Genomic DNA, 15,170 nt, shown 5'->3' with positions numbered 1-15,170 from the left:
TATGGGCATATAATCCAGTTGTCCAGAACCGCCTATCCAACCAATACCAAGAACTCTAGATGTTCGGTCCGAACCTCTAGTTTAAAAAAAAAATAGCAGATATACAAGCTTGCAGCGCGGCACGAAGTGACGCGCTGTGAGCTTGTCGATCTGCTGTTTTCGAATAGCCAACATATACTGTAAATGGATAACGTGTTTTACGTGGTTAAACTTTGACATGTGGATTCTGATAAGCCATTGTGCAGCATCGGCTTCTTGTGGTTGCACTGTTCCAGCTGCTGTGTGTGTGTGTGTGTGTGTGTGTGAATCATTTCGTGGCGCGTTGAACCCAGGTCTGCATGTTGTACAGGACCTGATCCATGAGCCCTGCTCACCCACTGATCTGGATTAAAGCCTGCCTTGGCTTTGACCTCCGTGAGCTCCCGTCGATCTGCATCCCCGGCACCGCCGCTGATTTTGATCTCATGAGGCTAGAAATGTCTCTTTGGAAGTGACTATACATGAATGAATGAAATGATAATGAATAGGCTCTGTGCATATAACTGTAGTACCGGGTTTCCAGAAGGTGGCATGCCTGTTTCTTTTTTCCTGGTCGGGTTCATTCATTGTATCATATAGCTATCGCAATTATTCGAGATAATCGCAATTATTTTTTTTGGCACAATCGTTCGACATAATCGTCATGTTTCATACATTTTCAAACATTTTCAAAAATAGTGGAAATAGCAGATTTTATAGATCGGTTATTTCTACTATTCATATTAAGTATGAAGTTATTCAATTATGCCAAGTTATTTGTCATATCTACCCTGTGCACCTTTTGTTCATGAAGCCAAACAGAAATGTTTGTCTTTTTTATTCATAATGTTCCAATGTCGTGCCAACGACAAGAAACGCAATTAAATCGTTAATCGCAATTATTCGAGCGACAAGTAAAATTTCATAATCGTGACTATCGCCCTAATCATAGCTCTGTCGATTGGGCCGGCAGCAGATTTTAGCCAAATGTGACGGTGTCATGTATAATATATATATAATAATTATAAGTATACCTTGCAGAGCCTTGTGGGCCGGCCCATAGGTCAAGAGCCTACTATTTTTTTAGCGTGATGAGGCGGCTTGATGGACAAGTGCATCCCGGAAGCCATGATGTGTTTCACCCTGGTGGGCGTGGTTTTGTGGTTGGGTTTAGGCATAGTTTCTGTGAGGTTAAGGTTAGCTTTAGGCATAGTTTCTGTGAGGTTAAGGTTAGCTTTAGGCATAGTTTCTGTGAGGTTAAGGCTAGTTTTAGGCATAGTTTCTGTGAGGTTAAGGTTAGGTTTAGGCATAGTTTCTGTGAGGTTAAGGTTAGGTTTAGGCATAGTTTCTGTGAGGTTAAGGTTAGCTTTAGGCATAGTTTCTGTGAGGTTAAGGCTAGTTTTAGGCATAGTTTCTGTGAGGTTAAGGTTAGGTTTAGGCATAGTTTCTGTGAGGTTAAGGTTAGGTTTAGGCATAGTTTCTGTGAGGTTAAGGTTAGGTTTAGGCATAGTTTCTGTGAGGTTAAGGCTAGTTTTAGGCATAGTTTCTGTGAGGTTAAGGTTAGGTTTAGGCATAGTTTCTGTGAGGTTAAGGTTAGGTTTAGGCATAGTTTCTGTGAGGTTAAGGTTAGCTTTAGGCATAGTTTCTGTGAGGTTAAGGCTAGTTTTAGGCATAGTTTCTGTGAGGTTAAGGTTAGGTTTAGGCATAGTTTCTGTGAGGTTAAGGTTAGATTTAGGCATAGTTTCTGTGAGGGTAAGGTTAGATTTAGGCATAGTTTCTGTGAGGTTAAGGTTAGCTTTAGGCATAGTTTCTGTGAGGTTAAGGTTAGATTTAGGCATAGTTTCTGTGAGGGTAAGGTTAGATTTAGGCATAGTTTCTGTGAGGGTAAGGTTAGATTTAGTTATAGTTTCTGTGAGGTTAAGGCTACTGTAGCTTTAGGCATAGTTTCTGTGAGGTTAAGGTTAGATTTAGGCATAGTTTCTGTGAGGTTAAGGTTAGATTTAGGCATAGTTTCTGTGAGGTTAAGGTTAGCTTTAGTTATAGTTTCTGTGAGGTTAAGGCTACTGTAGCTTTAGGCATAGTTTCTGTGAGGTTAAGGTTAGATTTAGGCATAGTTTCTGTGAGGTTAAGGTTAGATTTAGGCATAGTTTCTGTGAGGGTAAGGTTAGATTTAGGCATAGTTTTTGTGAGGTTTTACAGTCTTTAGTATGACCTGGCCGGGGATCGAACACCGACCCCCTAACCTCAGGGCGGACACTGACCACAATACCACTGAGCTGGTGCAGGTATCATATGTTTCCGGCTAAAATCTGCTGCTGAGCCAACAAACAAAGCCATGGGTTAACTGAACTGGAAAAGTACATATATGATTTTTTTTTTTTGGGGGGGGGGGGTCCCCATTTGAAATATGTACATTTTGGGGGCCTGAAAAGCTTGTGAACCCTTGGCCTACCGCCCCGGTGTCGGTTCCCACCAGAAGCATCTGTCCTGTGACTGTCCGTTTGCTCTCAGTTCTCCTGCTGTCTCCATAAAGCAGACATGGGAGGGGAGTGGACTGCACACTCTTGTTAAAAATGAATTATGCAACCTTTATTGCTAATGGCTATGCCATGTGTTCTTTTTATTTTTTTTAACAACAGCAGCTCTCAGAATGATGTCTCACTCTCCTAGCTCCCTGTTCGGGGTTATTTTTAGCCTCATGTGGTTGTAATTAGTTGGTAATGTTTTTTTTTGTTAAATTGTTGCCGTTTGCTCGGCAGTGGAAATAAGTGGATGTCGTTGCTATTGGGTGGAAACTGTATAGGCCTATGTCCAAAATGGCTACTTTTCAGGACATGGAAAAAAAAAGTGTTCCAATGGATCCAATGCAGTTATTTAGTCGCAAGCTCAATACTTTTCATTGGTTAAATATTTATAAAACCGACAGACAAACTTAATAACTTCAAGTTTGTCATAGCCGTCCAAATAGTCCAAAATGTTCATGTATCATCAAAAATAATGAAAATGGCCGATCTACAAGTTCACGTTGTGAGCTTCTAGATCAGCTATGTTGAGCTATTTTTGCATGATACTGCCGCGCAACAAAATATACAATAGGGTATTAATTTATGAAAAGGAGAAAAAAGGAGGCCTTGACAGCGATGATATTCATCTTCTAGTTTGGGGTTTTGCTGTAGTCTATATTAGTTTAGCTTGTGGTGGCTATTACCTAAGTGTTCTTTGTTTATCAGTTTGACATTCCAGTCGATTTGTAAAGGAGACTTTAAGTTCAATATGATAGCACATACCTACTAAATATGGCTAAAGTCCTTCCCGCAGCCAGCTCGGGTTCAAATCCGACCTGAGGCTCTTTGCTGCATGTCATCCCTCCTATCTCTACTGCCTCTCTGTATCTGTCTATCTGTCTGTCTATCTGTCTATCTGTCTATCTGTCTATCTGTCTATCTGTCTCTCTGTCTCTCTGTCTCTCTGTCTCTCTGTCTCTCTGTCTCTGTGTCTCTGTGTCTCTGTGTCTCTGTGTCTCTCTGTCTATCTATCTGTCTATCTGTCTCTCTGTCTCTCTCTCTGTCAGAATGCTGAAAAGAGTCTACAGCAGAGGGTGAGGTGATACGCTGAACACTTTCAACCTGGCGTGCCTATTTTGGGAATGTCATCATAGCTGAATGTTTTCCAACATTTTCAGAAATAGCCGATCTACATGCAGTGCGTTGTGAGCTCTACCGACTCAACTGAGCTTTTGAATCAGCTATTTTTGAAAAGTTTTGAGTGTTTTAAGCAATAGGGATGTGACAATTTACCCCAGTTTAAGTCACCCCAGTTCTTTAAAATGTTTTAAAAATTGTTGCCTATAATGACGTACGCAAAAGAGGGATTGATTCATGATTTAATTAAATTATTCTGTGTGTGTGCGTGTGACACTGGGAACCCTGCCATGCAACTGTCTTCACTCGATAAACCGATGCAGTCTCCTCCTGTACGTTAAAGGAGTAGTTCACCCAAAACAAATCTTACTTTGTATGAATTACACACCCCATGAAGCCTTGAATTCATGGAGATCTTTTGTGTTGTCCCATTCCTGAGCCAATAATTTGATGACAGGCGGAGTCTCTGGTAGGAGATTCAGTCGGAGACTCAAAGAGAGTCTCCTACTGAGTCTCTTATTGGCTCAGGAATAATGGGACAAAAACAAAAAATGTCCATGAATTCAAGGCTTCATGGGGTGTGTAATTGATAGAAAAGAAGTCACGTTTTTGGGTGAACTACTCCTTTAAGGCCCTAGCTGTCTCTCTGAGAGACATTCTGGCAGGCAGACAATCTGAACTGGGATCAGATTGCTCCAGCCGCGGCGGAGCGCATACAATAGCCTCCTCAGAACGAGTGACAGTTGAACTTGAGCAGGACTGGATTGTCAGGCTTGTTGTGTGAGGCTGCGGGGTGTTTTGTCGAGGCGTTGTCCACCCTGGGAGGGAGTGTCACCAGTACAGGGAGTGTCACCAGTACAGGACAGGACACACCAATGCCGGCTCGCCCGCATTCATTCTCCTCTCCTGCATCACAGTGGAAACATCCAGTGTTGCCAGGTTTTGTGAGAGAAATAAGCAACCAGGTCTAGGAAACCTTTACCCAAAAGAAGCGACTGTAGGCCATATGAGCACTTTAAACTGTATACATCGGCTATTTGAATATAGCCGATCCACAATCTTTTAAAACATTGTAACAACCCAAATCTGGTATACGGGGCTCCTTGGCACTAAACATTTTGAGATGGGGGTTAGTTAGGGGACAAATACATATTAATTTTGGAGTTCATGACATGATTTTTTTTTTTTAAACAAGCCCCAAATAAGCAACTACACTTTATAAACGACCCCCCCCCCCCCAAAAAAAAAATGCAACCCAAAAACTACCAATATTTACAAGCAACTTTATAGAAAAAGAAGCCCAACGTCGCTTATAATAATCAGACATGGCAACACTGCTCCTCCTGCATCAAGCATGGCTCACAGTGCAAACGTCCCATTTAGGCTGCTGCCCCCTGCTGGCCACTGACTGCAGAGTCAGTGAGTGCGTCATGTGAGTCAGGGATTTAGGTGTGGCGAGTCACTCTGCATGCAGTGGTGGAGTACATTTATATACTTCTACTCCACTACATCAGTGGTTCTCAACCTGTGGGTCTGATTTGGGGGCAGGGGGGTCCCCAGATGACAGTAAAGGGTCCATTTGGGAGTTATGGGAGTCCTTGAAATGAAAAGGTTTGAGAACCACTGGTGTAGAGGTTAGGAACCTTTCTTGTTAATGGAGAGATTTACAGTAGTGTCACACCGTCTATAAATGATGTTTTGAAGGATTTTGTTAGTATTGGTTTCAATTAGGAGTCGTTACTTTTTGCTTTCAAAGGAAATTTCCGCTAGAACAAGGAGGGCAGAGGGAGAGAGAGGGGGTGCTACTAGCTACTAGTTACTATTGTACATTTGTACATGAGATGTATTAAACCTTGTTAATACGTTTGCCAGTTATTTAAGAAAAGTATAAAAACAATTTTAAGGTGTTTTTATTGTTGTATATACATAGGCGGCGGGTAATGAAGGCTAAGGTAGGCTAAGCCTTCCCAAATGTTATGCTGGGAAATTCTAGGAATTGTGCAAATTATATATAATATATGTGTGCAGCATTATTTAGTAAATCTTTTGATAATAAATCAGTAAAATCAGGCAAAAATAAGAATTAAATAACCTAACCCTAACCTAACCCTAACCCTAACCCTAAAACCCAAATAAAGTAACCAAAAACAAAAAAGAAACTAACACAATCTGCCCAGAAACCGAATAATTTTAGCGTGCACGCGCGCTGATTGTGTTAGTTCGGATTTCGGCGCGCGCGGGCGACCCCCAGCCTTCCCAATTGTCAAGCTCACCCGCCGCCTATGTGTATATACTGTAGGCTAAACAGTGCAGTGGATATACAGATAGGACAGACAGAGGCCGTCATGTGATTGTAACTGTCCAGGATGTAGTGACCATAGGTCAGGTCAGTGACAGTGCACAAAATCCTTTAACCACTTAAACCCCAGCCTCCGCATTGTGGGGAAAGCTTTCGCTGAAAATAGCTGATCGACAAGATCGCAACGTATCTCGAGCTTGTCGATCGGCTATTTTCATCTAAAACTTTCCCAACAATAACAGAAAACCAAAAAGAAAAAACACTAGCATAGAGCCCTGAGGGACCATAGAGGGTTTAAGTGGTTAACTTTACACAGTGCAAAATAATTTACCCTTATAGGCCCCCCTGAGTTAACAACACACTAGTACAAGATGTATGTTCACAACAAATGTAAACGCTCTGAAATGTAGACATTGACTCCGTTTGATGGGATACTATTACAATGTATGTAATCTGTGTGTGTGTGTGTGTGTGTGTGTGTGTGTGTGTGTGCTCACGCTTGTGTTATGTGCAGACAACAGAAGGAGGAAATGTCTTTGTGTGTAAAGTGATCACTTCCTTCCTGTCTGAGGAAGGAACAGCTGGACACTGAGTTCTTCAGGAACCAGTGATAGAGGGATGACTGAAAGAATGATATGTGTGTGTGTGTGTGTGTGTGTGTGTGTGTGTGGTGTGCGCACATTACTGTTTTCACAGCAAATACTGTATAATCAAGTGTCTTGTTCAGACAACGGTGATTAAATCACTAGTGACACAGATAACAGTAACCTCAGATAACCTCAGAGACTATGACCCCCCCCCCCCCACACACACACACACACTTCCCCAACAATGTCCTGATCTAATTTCTTTCATCAAAGCCTTTGTTTTATCTTCTAAGTCATTCTACAGTATACCAACCTCAGCCTGTCTCTGTCAGCCTGCGGTATAGGGCATTCACGACTACTGGATTTTAATAGTCAACTACTAACACAAAGTAGTCGACTAGTTGTGGAGATGTATCATATTTTGTTCATCCAATTACACTCAACAATTCTCCTGGTCGATTTGTTTAAAGAGAAAATAAATTCCGGTCCCACAGCTGCATTATCTGCCCTAGCAAAGTCCTGTGTGTAAATTCAACTCAGAGAGTGTACAAAATGTAACCAAATGGACCCGTGAGCGTCCATTTGGTTGCATTTGTGCACATTGTCATGCCATGCTGCCACAGTAGGTCAAATCGCTCCTGCCGGCCATATGGCTGTAATGCATGTACGGTGAATTCTCTGGTGTTTTCTATTTTTACATTTACTACTGAGAATGAGAGTGGTGAATGTTTGCATCGATACTGTATGTGATCCATGGACCAAATGTTACCCAGAGAGCACTAGAATACCTTGGAAAGCAAATATCATTTTAGTTTTTAACCACTTTAACCATTATTTTATACTTTGTTTGGCTATTCACAAATGGCAAATCTACAAGCTCATAGTGCAGCACTATGAGCTTGTACTGTAGATCTTCTATTTTTGAAAAATCATGACATTTTTGGCAAATCTTTGAATATATATATATTTTTAAAGCGAACATTTGTAACAAAAATCTTTGCTTCTGGGGGTCCCTGGAACTAAATATTTTGAGATGGGGGTCCGCGGCCAAATACGTATGATTTTAGGGGTCCTTGACAATAAAAAGTTTGAGAGACACTGATATAAGTGTTTCAGAAAACTGTTAGGATTTAGAAGACGTAGAATCGGCCTCAGGTCTTAATGGGTTAAAAGTCCATTGTCCTATATATCCTAGCCATAGCTAGAATCAGCTCAGTGGCCTTGTGGTTAGAGTTTCCGCCCGGAGATTGGAAGGTTCGAGGTTCAAGCCCCGGCCGGGTCGTACCGAAGATTATTAAAAAAATGAGACCCAATGCCTTCCTGCTTGGCACTCAGCATCAAGGGTTGGATTGGGGGTGAATCCTTGTGACATTCTAGCGTAGTTTGGAAAGTCTCCGACTCTCTGGTATATCTTGTATTTGCTGTTGTGGATTTCTTAAAGGGACATTTCACCCCAAAAAAACGTTGTTTCAATGGATTAGTCACCCCATGGAGACTTGAATTCATGGATATTTTTTTAGTTTTTTGTCTCATTCCTAAGACAATAATTTGATGACCGGCAGCGGTTCCGGTAGGAGACACAACGAGTCGTTGTGTCTCCTACCGGAACCGCTGCCTACCGACCGGTCCGCTGGTCATCAAATTATTGTCTTAGGAATGAGACAAAAAACAAAAAAAATATCCATGAATTCAAGTCTCCATGGGGTGACTAATCCATTGAAACAAAGTTTTTTTTGGGGTGAAGTGTCCCTTTTAAGTTGCATGTGTCTGTGGGTTTGTCGAATGTCACGCTGAAAGTCATTGTTTCCGTCTCTAAATGTCTCTCTCTCTCTCTCTCTTTCTCTCTCTCTCGCCCAGGCGGAGGCGAGGCTGGCGGCTAAGCGGGCGGCCAGGGCGGAGGCGCGGGAGATTCGTATGAAGGAGCTGGAGAGACAACAGAAGGAGGTGAGGAGGAGGACTGAGAGGAGGTTCACAACACCTGCACCGTTTTAAAAAAAAACAGTTCCCCCGGAACTTTTCACTGTGTTTTATTTGTTTTATGTATGTTTTCTTTTCCGTCTGACAAAGTTGCTGGTGAATCGACAAACCTACAAGCTCCTGCTAATAACATGTTCGAGTGTTTGGCTCGATGGAGACATCTGGCTTGATGGAGGGCTGGGCAATTATCTGAAAATAATATCAAAACATTTAGAGCCAATAAGCAACTTAACCCATTAAGACTGGAGGCGATTCTTAAAAATGTTTTCTAAATCCTAACAGTTTTTTGAAAAAAAATATCTGCTATTTTTGAATAGCCAAATAAATCTAAAGTGACACAGATGCGTTCCAGATCTTAATGGGTTAATCTTGCTCATGAATGGTAGGGTAAGTGATGTTTTTTGGTATTTCTTTTTTTTGTTTGTTAAAAGGTTAAAGTACTATATTCTGATAGTAATCATTGCTACAGAGCGTTTGTTTGGTCACAGGGGTCTTTCCAGCTCTTTAGTAAACAGATATATAAATACATTTTCAGTACAACATTTAAGCCAATCAGGAGAGAGCACTGAAAATGCATTTTCTGTTTTAATAAAGAGCTGGAGAGACATGGGAGACTCCTTTTGCTGAACAAACACTCTATGAGTACTATCAGAATATAGAGGGATTTAACACTTATTTTAACAAAAGTAAATCACTTACCCTACCTTTTTTAATAAAATAATCAAGAAGCGGGTTTTCTTTTTTCTTTCCGAATATCAACGAATCGACATGATAAAAAATCAAATTGAGTTTTTCGACTAAGTAAATTAGTCTGATAATTAGTCTAACCTTATAACTATACTTTTTTGTACAACGGTGGCGTAGAAACGTAGAATAAAATAGCTGATCTACAAGCTTGTGAGCTTGTAGATCTTGTATTGTAAAACTTTTCTATTTTTAAGTACTCGTTCTTCATAAATAACCGTCATATTGACATATTGGCTGGGTCAAAGTACACTGTATTGATCAGACCCAAGGAGGGGTCTGTTTGTCTCTAAGGATACAGACAGTACAGCCTATATACCCCTGTATAGGTATTCTCTCTTTACGTCTACCAGAGGAGCTGAGACTGGGGGAGCATGGGCCGTGTTGACAGTGAGTTTAGTCGGCAGCAGGACTGATGGGGCGAACAGGTTTATGTCTTCCGTTCAGATTTGAGGACTTGAGTTGCTCCTCGTTGGCCCTGGCTTAGGGGTTTTAGAAATGCATTGTCCTGTCGCGGTGAGTAACTTAACCCATTAAAACCGGGAACGCATCTGTGTAACCACTTTAACCATTATTTTATGCTTTGGCTTTTCAAAAATAGCAGATATACAAGCTCATAGTGCCGGGCTATGTTGTTTTGAGATGGGGGTCTGCGGCCAAATACATCATTTTGGGAGTCCTTGACATGAAAAAAGTTTGAGAACCACTGATTATAGCAACATAGTACGTTTTTTTCAAAAAGAGCTGTTTGAGTTAAAAGATTTGCAAACATTTTCATGATTTAAAAAAAAAAAGCAGATCTACAAGCTCATAGCGCAGCACTCGGTGCCACACTATGAGCTTGTAGATCTGCACGCGCACGCGCGCGCGCACACACACACACACACACACAGACACAGACACAGACACAGACACACACACACACACACACACACACACAGTGTTGCATACGCACGTGCACACAGAAAAGGAAAAACAAGGACCGAATGACACACACCACACACACACGCGCGCACCAACCCAACCAAACCAGATCAAACCACCTGATTAATCGTCTATGAGGGGACAGCCCTACCTCAAGATGACGGGACGACAGATGTTTCCGCTATCCAGCCTTCACACTGATGAAGGCTGGATCGCCGAAACGTCTGTCATCTTTGTCATCTTGAGGCATATGGAAAATATGGACTTTCATTAACGAGTGTGATCCTCCAGGATGTATTGAACAGTTTATTTGGACAGCGCACCAGAGTTGTCAGAGCGCGGTGCTAGATCCAAGTTTAAAGACGTGTATCTAACGCCTAACCACGAAAATATTTTTTTTTTAGCTGATCTATATACCAACAATTTTCTATTTTAAAGTTAAATTGGGACACCAGTGTTAAAAGTTGTATTGTTTGCGGTAAGCTAGGAGCTTATAATTTTGTCCAACCCTACAATAAGTAAAGTGGTATTATAGGACATCATGGGGTGCCATTCTTCTCATTTACAGCAGATGTATCCTTTCCATCTAACGCCTAACTCATCATCTCATCAGAATGTGACAGAACGTTCTTTATAATCTTCACAGCTGTTCCCTGCTTTTCATTGTGATTTATGACCGCTATTAGATACCAGTATCGGTTGCCGATACTGCCTAAAACGCTGGTATCGGCAAGTATGCCAGTCTATGGGCAACTGCCATTCCAATACCACGTCGTTCATCACATGATCATGTGTCATTTACAGTAATCAATTATGATGTATTTTGAATCCCTCAGCTGATGTTGCACTACTGTTTTATACTCTTACTCTGCCATTTACATTGTTATTTTACTAAGTTGTAGCTGCACTTTAACCCATTAAGGCCAGAGGTTCCGATTCTACAAATGTCTTCTAAATCCTAACAGTTTTTTGAAAAAACGTAACTTTCCATGTCAGTGGTTCTCAAACTTTTTCATATCAAGGACCCCCAAAATTATGTATTTGGCGACAAATGTTCGCTCAAATGTTTGCACAAGTTTTCACGATTTTTCAAAAATATCAGATCTACAAGCTTGTAGATCTGATATTTTTGATGTACTTTATTTAGTAAGACATGACATTCACAATACAAGGTCTACTAAACTGGAAGACTCATTAAGCACTGAGCTTGTTTAAGATGAGATCCCCATGCACACAAATCATGATGACATAATGAGCTTGTATATCTGCTATTTTTGAATAGCCAAAGTGTAAAATAATGCTTTTTAGTACACATTTGCACACATTTGTACACTTTCAGAGTTGCAGACCTCTAAGGGTCTATTTGGAACCCCCTCAAGGAACCCTGAGAGTCCCTGGACCCCACTTTTAGAACCACTGTCCTAGATGTATTTTAAATTACACACTGGTATCTGATAGGTACTCGGTATCGACCGATATGCAAGCTATGGTTTATCGGATTTGGTATCGCCAAGGAAAACATGTTATTGGTACATCTCTGACCGCTATGAACTAACATTGCTAACCCTGAGTTTCTGTCATTTCATTTTCTCTGCTCTTCCTCTTTGGCTTTAGATGTATCAGAGCCAGAAGGTAGGCTTCCTTCCTTTCTTCCTTCCTTCCTTCCTGCCTTTCTTTCATTCCTCTGTTGTATTTCCTTTCCTTGCCTTCTCTCTCTCTCGCTCACTCACTTATTTACTAATTAACGTTCTCAATTATGCAAGTTTGTGTGACTTTTTCTTACGTATGTGTCTCGAATGTAACACTCTAAAATTCACATACGTTGTCACACACACACACACACACACACACACACACACACACACACACACACACACACACACACACACACACACACACACACACACACACACACACACACACACACTCAAAACTTCAGTTTTTATATCAGGCCAATATTATTTGAGAGAAATGTGTTTGTATTAATCTCAGGATGTACAGGATGGGTGGGGTTTGCCACAAGGACCAATTCAGTAACTCGTAACTTTTCAAAAATAGTAGATCTACATGCTCATAGCGTGGCACTCGGTACCACGCTATGAGCTTGTAGATCTTCTATTTTTGAATAGCCAAAGAAACCTAAAGATGACACAGATGCTTCCCTGGTCTTAAATGGGTTAATAATGAACATTAGTGAGGACCAATTAGGCCTATATGAAGACACGTTTTGAAAATGGGTGAGGTGCTCAGGTCACTAGCTAGAAGTATTTAAATGCTAGATCTTTCTCATCTTCCTCTTCACTAACCCTTTTCCTTTCTTCCTGGTGTCCTCCTCCTCTTACTACTACTCCTCCTCCTCCTCCTCCTCCTCCTCCAGAGATATTATGGGAAGGACGGCAACAGCAAGTGGGGTCATATTGAACAGTGGATGGTAGGAGGCAACGTGGCCGACAGACCCGGTCTGCCGCTAGACCATCATGAAAACCTTGTAGCTTCAAAAATGTCTATCTATTGGCAATTAATCAAAAAAACAGCTTTTTTTTCTTTCCTTTTCTATTGCCACATTAAACTTGGCGCTATTTTGGGGCGTGTCATTATTGGCAATGCCTGTTCAGAAATGTTCACCGAAGCCAGCTGGCTGTTTTCACGTGACACTGTGTGGTGGCCGAGTTCAATTTGGAGACTTTACAGTCCTTTTTTTTTTATTGACTTTACCCGATGTGGAATGCAGGAAAACATCAAATGTAATGTCACTAACAGACATAATACGTGGACACATTACATTTTCTGATTGGATTATGAAATGATATGAACTTGTGATATGAGTCTTAAGTAGATCATCATCTGGGATTTTGGACAATAATGTTTATTGAAGAGCTTGAGAGACGGGGAGACCCATGTTACTGAACAAACACTCTATATATACAGTAGCAATGAGTACTATTAGGATAGAGTGCTTTAACCTTTTAACCAAAAATATCACTTACCTTTCCTTTAATATACCATTTTATTCACTCAAATAAGTTCCGGATTTCAGCTTTAGATTCAAGCTAAATAAACAGTTTTTTTGGTATTTGTTTGAAGTTACAAGGCTTTCATTGGATGACATTAGGGATGCCTGCTCTCCTGTGCATGATTGTAAAATCCTCAGCGTTAATTTTCACTCTCTGAAATTTTTTCAGAGAGTGTACAAATGGAAGAAAATGGGTCCATTATGTGGTTCCATTTGTATACTCTCGGAGTCAAATTAACGGCATGGATTTGACTGTGTAGTGTACTACTAGAGGCTTGTTTATGTGTCGCAGCCCCCCCCCCCTCCTGCGTGGGGGTCTGGTCTTACAGTCATGGATTAGACCCCCCACCTCAGACTGACTGCAGATCTCCTACTAATCCATGTCTGGTAGAATATCCCCTCATATATATCGACTCTGTCGGCTGGAAACCTCAATACAGTAATGCCAAAACTGTTACTTTTCGGGATTTCAAATTCAAAAATGGCAAAAGTAGCAGATCTACAAGAAACGTGCTTCACGAAAAAAAAAAACACAAAAAGTAAAAATATGGAGATAAGAGGTTTCTGCCCGACAGCAACAATATACTACAGTGCATCCCAGTATTGGTATACTGTATGCATGGATGTAGCGTGCATATTTATATCTAGGACATGTTGGTTATCATATGATTTATTTGTATACATGTAGTGATTGTGTGGACTTAGTGCTCGCTGGTATGAAGCTGTGTTTGTAACTGTTAGGATAATATATTGTTATTATCATGACATATTGTGATTAATAATGTGTTATTCTTACTGGCATGCATGTGAGTGTTCTCCTGACATGGTCTGGAGAGATTCTTTTGCTCCGCTGTGCAGGGAAAATACTACTTAAAGGGGAAATCCACCCATTTTCAATATTTAACTATGTCATTAATATAGCATAAAGGAGTTGTGTGGAAATAAGAAAAAATTAAAAAAAAAATTAACATTGCAAAAAAATTTAACATTGCAAAAAAATTAACATTGCAAATTACACTGTGATGACTCATCATGGTGTAATTTGCAATGTTAATTTTTTTGCAATGTTAAATTTTTTTGCAATGTTAATTTTTTTTTTAATTTTTTCTTATTTCCACACAACTCCTTTATGCTATATTAATGACATAGTTAAATATTGAAAATGGGTGGATTTCCCCTTTAACTGACATGAAGAGAGAGAGACGATTTCATAAATCAACATTTTAACATTTCTGCAATCCCTTTGGCTGGCAGGGGGTCTGTTATTGTGTGTGTGTGTGTGTGTGTGTGTGTGTGTGTGTGTGTGTGTGTGTGTGTGTGTGTGTGTGTGTGTGTGTGTGTGTGTGTGTGTGTGTGTGTGTGTGTGTGTGTGTGTGTGTGTGTGTGTGTGTGTGTGTGTGTGTGTGTGTGTGTGTGTGTGTGTGTGTGTGTGTGTGTGTGTGTGTGTGTGTGTGTGTGTGTGTCACACGGAACGGATTACATGCAAGTCACATGACCTGGAACACACACACACACACACACACAGTGTTGCCACCCTCAGCAGTCTGCTCTTAATCCCTATAAGTGCATGTATGACAGTAGCTTAAGTGTCCATAATGGTATGTATTTATGTGAGGTTTGACGCGTATGAAACCTGGGGCCAGAACACATTTATTTTCCACTCCGTCCTGGGAAGCCAAACCCTACATGTTCCAGTGGAGAAAGCTGTGTCTGAAGCAGTACGGTTCCCAAACCTTTTTAGCTCAAGACCCAACAGAGAAATGTGATGTCTCCCCGCTACCCAAACTATTGAAAATAGCCGATTTAGAAGCATACAACGTGTTGCGGTGCGCATACATTGTGAGCTTGTAGATCTGCTATTTTCAAATGGCCGAAATGTATAATGGGGTGAAGTGGTTAATGTATGTTTTGTAATAATAATCAAAATCTACAAAGTAACTAGTAGTGTTCAAATAAATGTAGTGGAG

The 15,170-nt window shown here is 40.8% G+C and overlaps 1 protein-coding gene across 1 annotated transcript in view; it reads left to right on the top strand.

Annotated features, from left to right (window-relative positions):
- The window catches only part of lrrfip1b (leucine rich repeat (in FLII) interacting protein 1b), a 67,809-nt gene that overhangs the window by 17,935 nt on the left and 34,704 nt on the right, over nucleotides 1–15,170 (top strand). Inside the window, exon 2 of the mRNA XM_080421908.1 lies at nucleotides 8,403–8,489. Within this exon, the coding sequence (XP_080278034.1) occupies nucleotides 8,403–8,489 (87 nt within the window). The remainder of the gene's footprint in view (nucleotides 1–8,402; nucleotides 8,490–15,170) is intronic.

The sequence above is a fragment of the Gymnoscopelus braueri genome (genome assembly GCF_963280865.1).
Source record: "Gymnoscopelus braueri genome assembly, chromosome: 24".
NCBI classification, from domain to species: domain Eukaryota; kingdom Metazoa; phylum Chordata; class Actinopteri; order Myctophiformes; family Myctophidae; genus Gymnoscopelus; species Gymnoscopelus braueri.
Note: the sequence above shows the minus strand (reverse complement) of the source record. Positions and strands in the feature narration are given on the sequence as shown.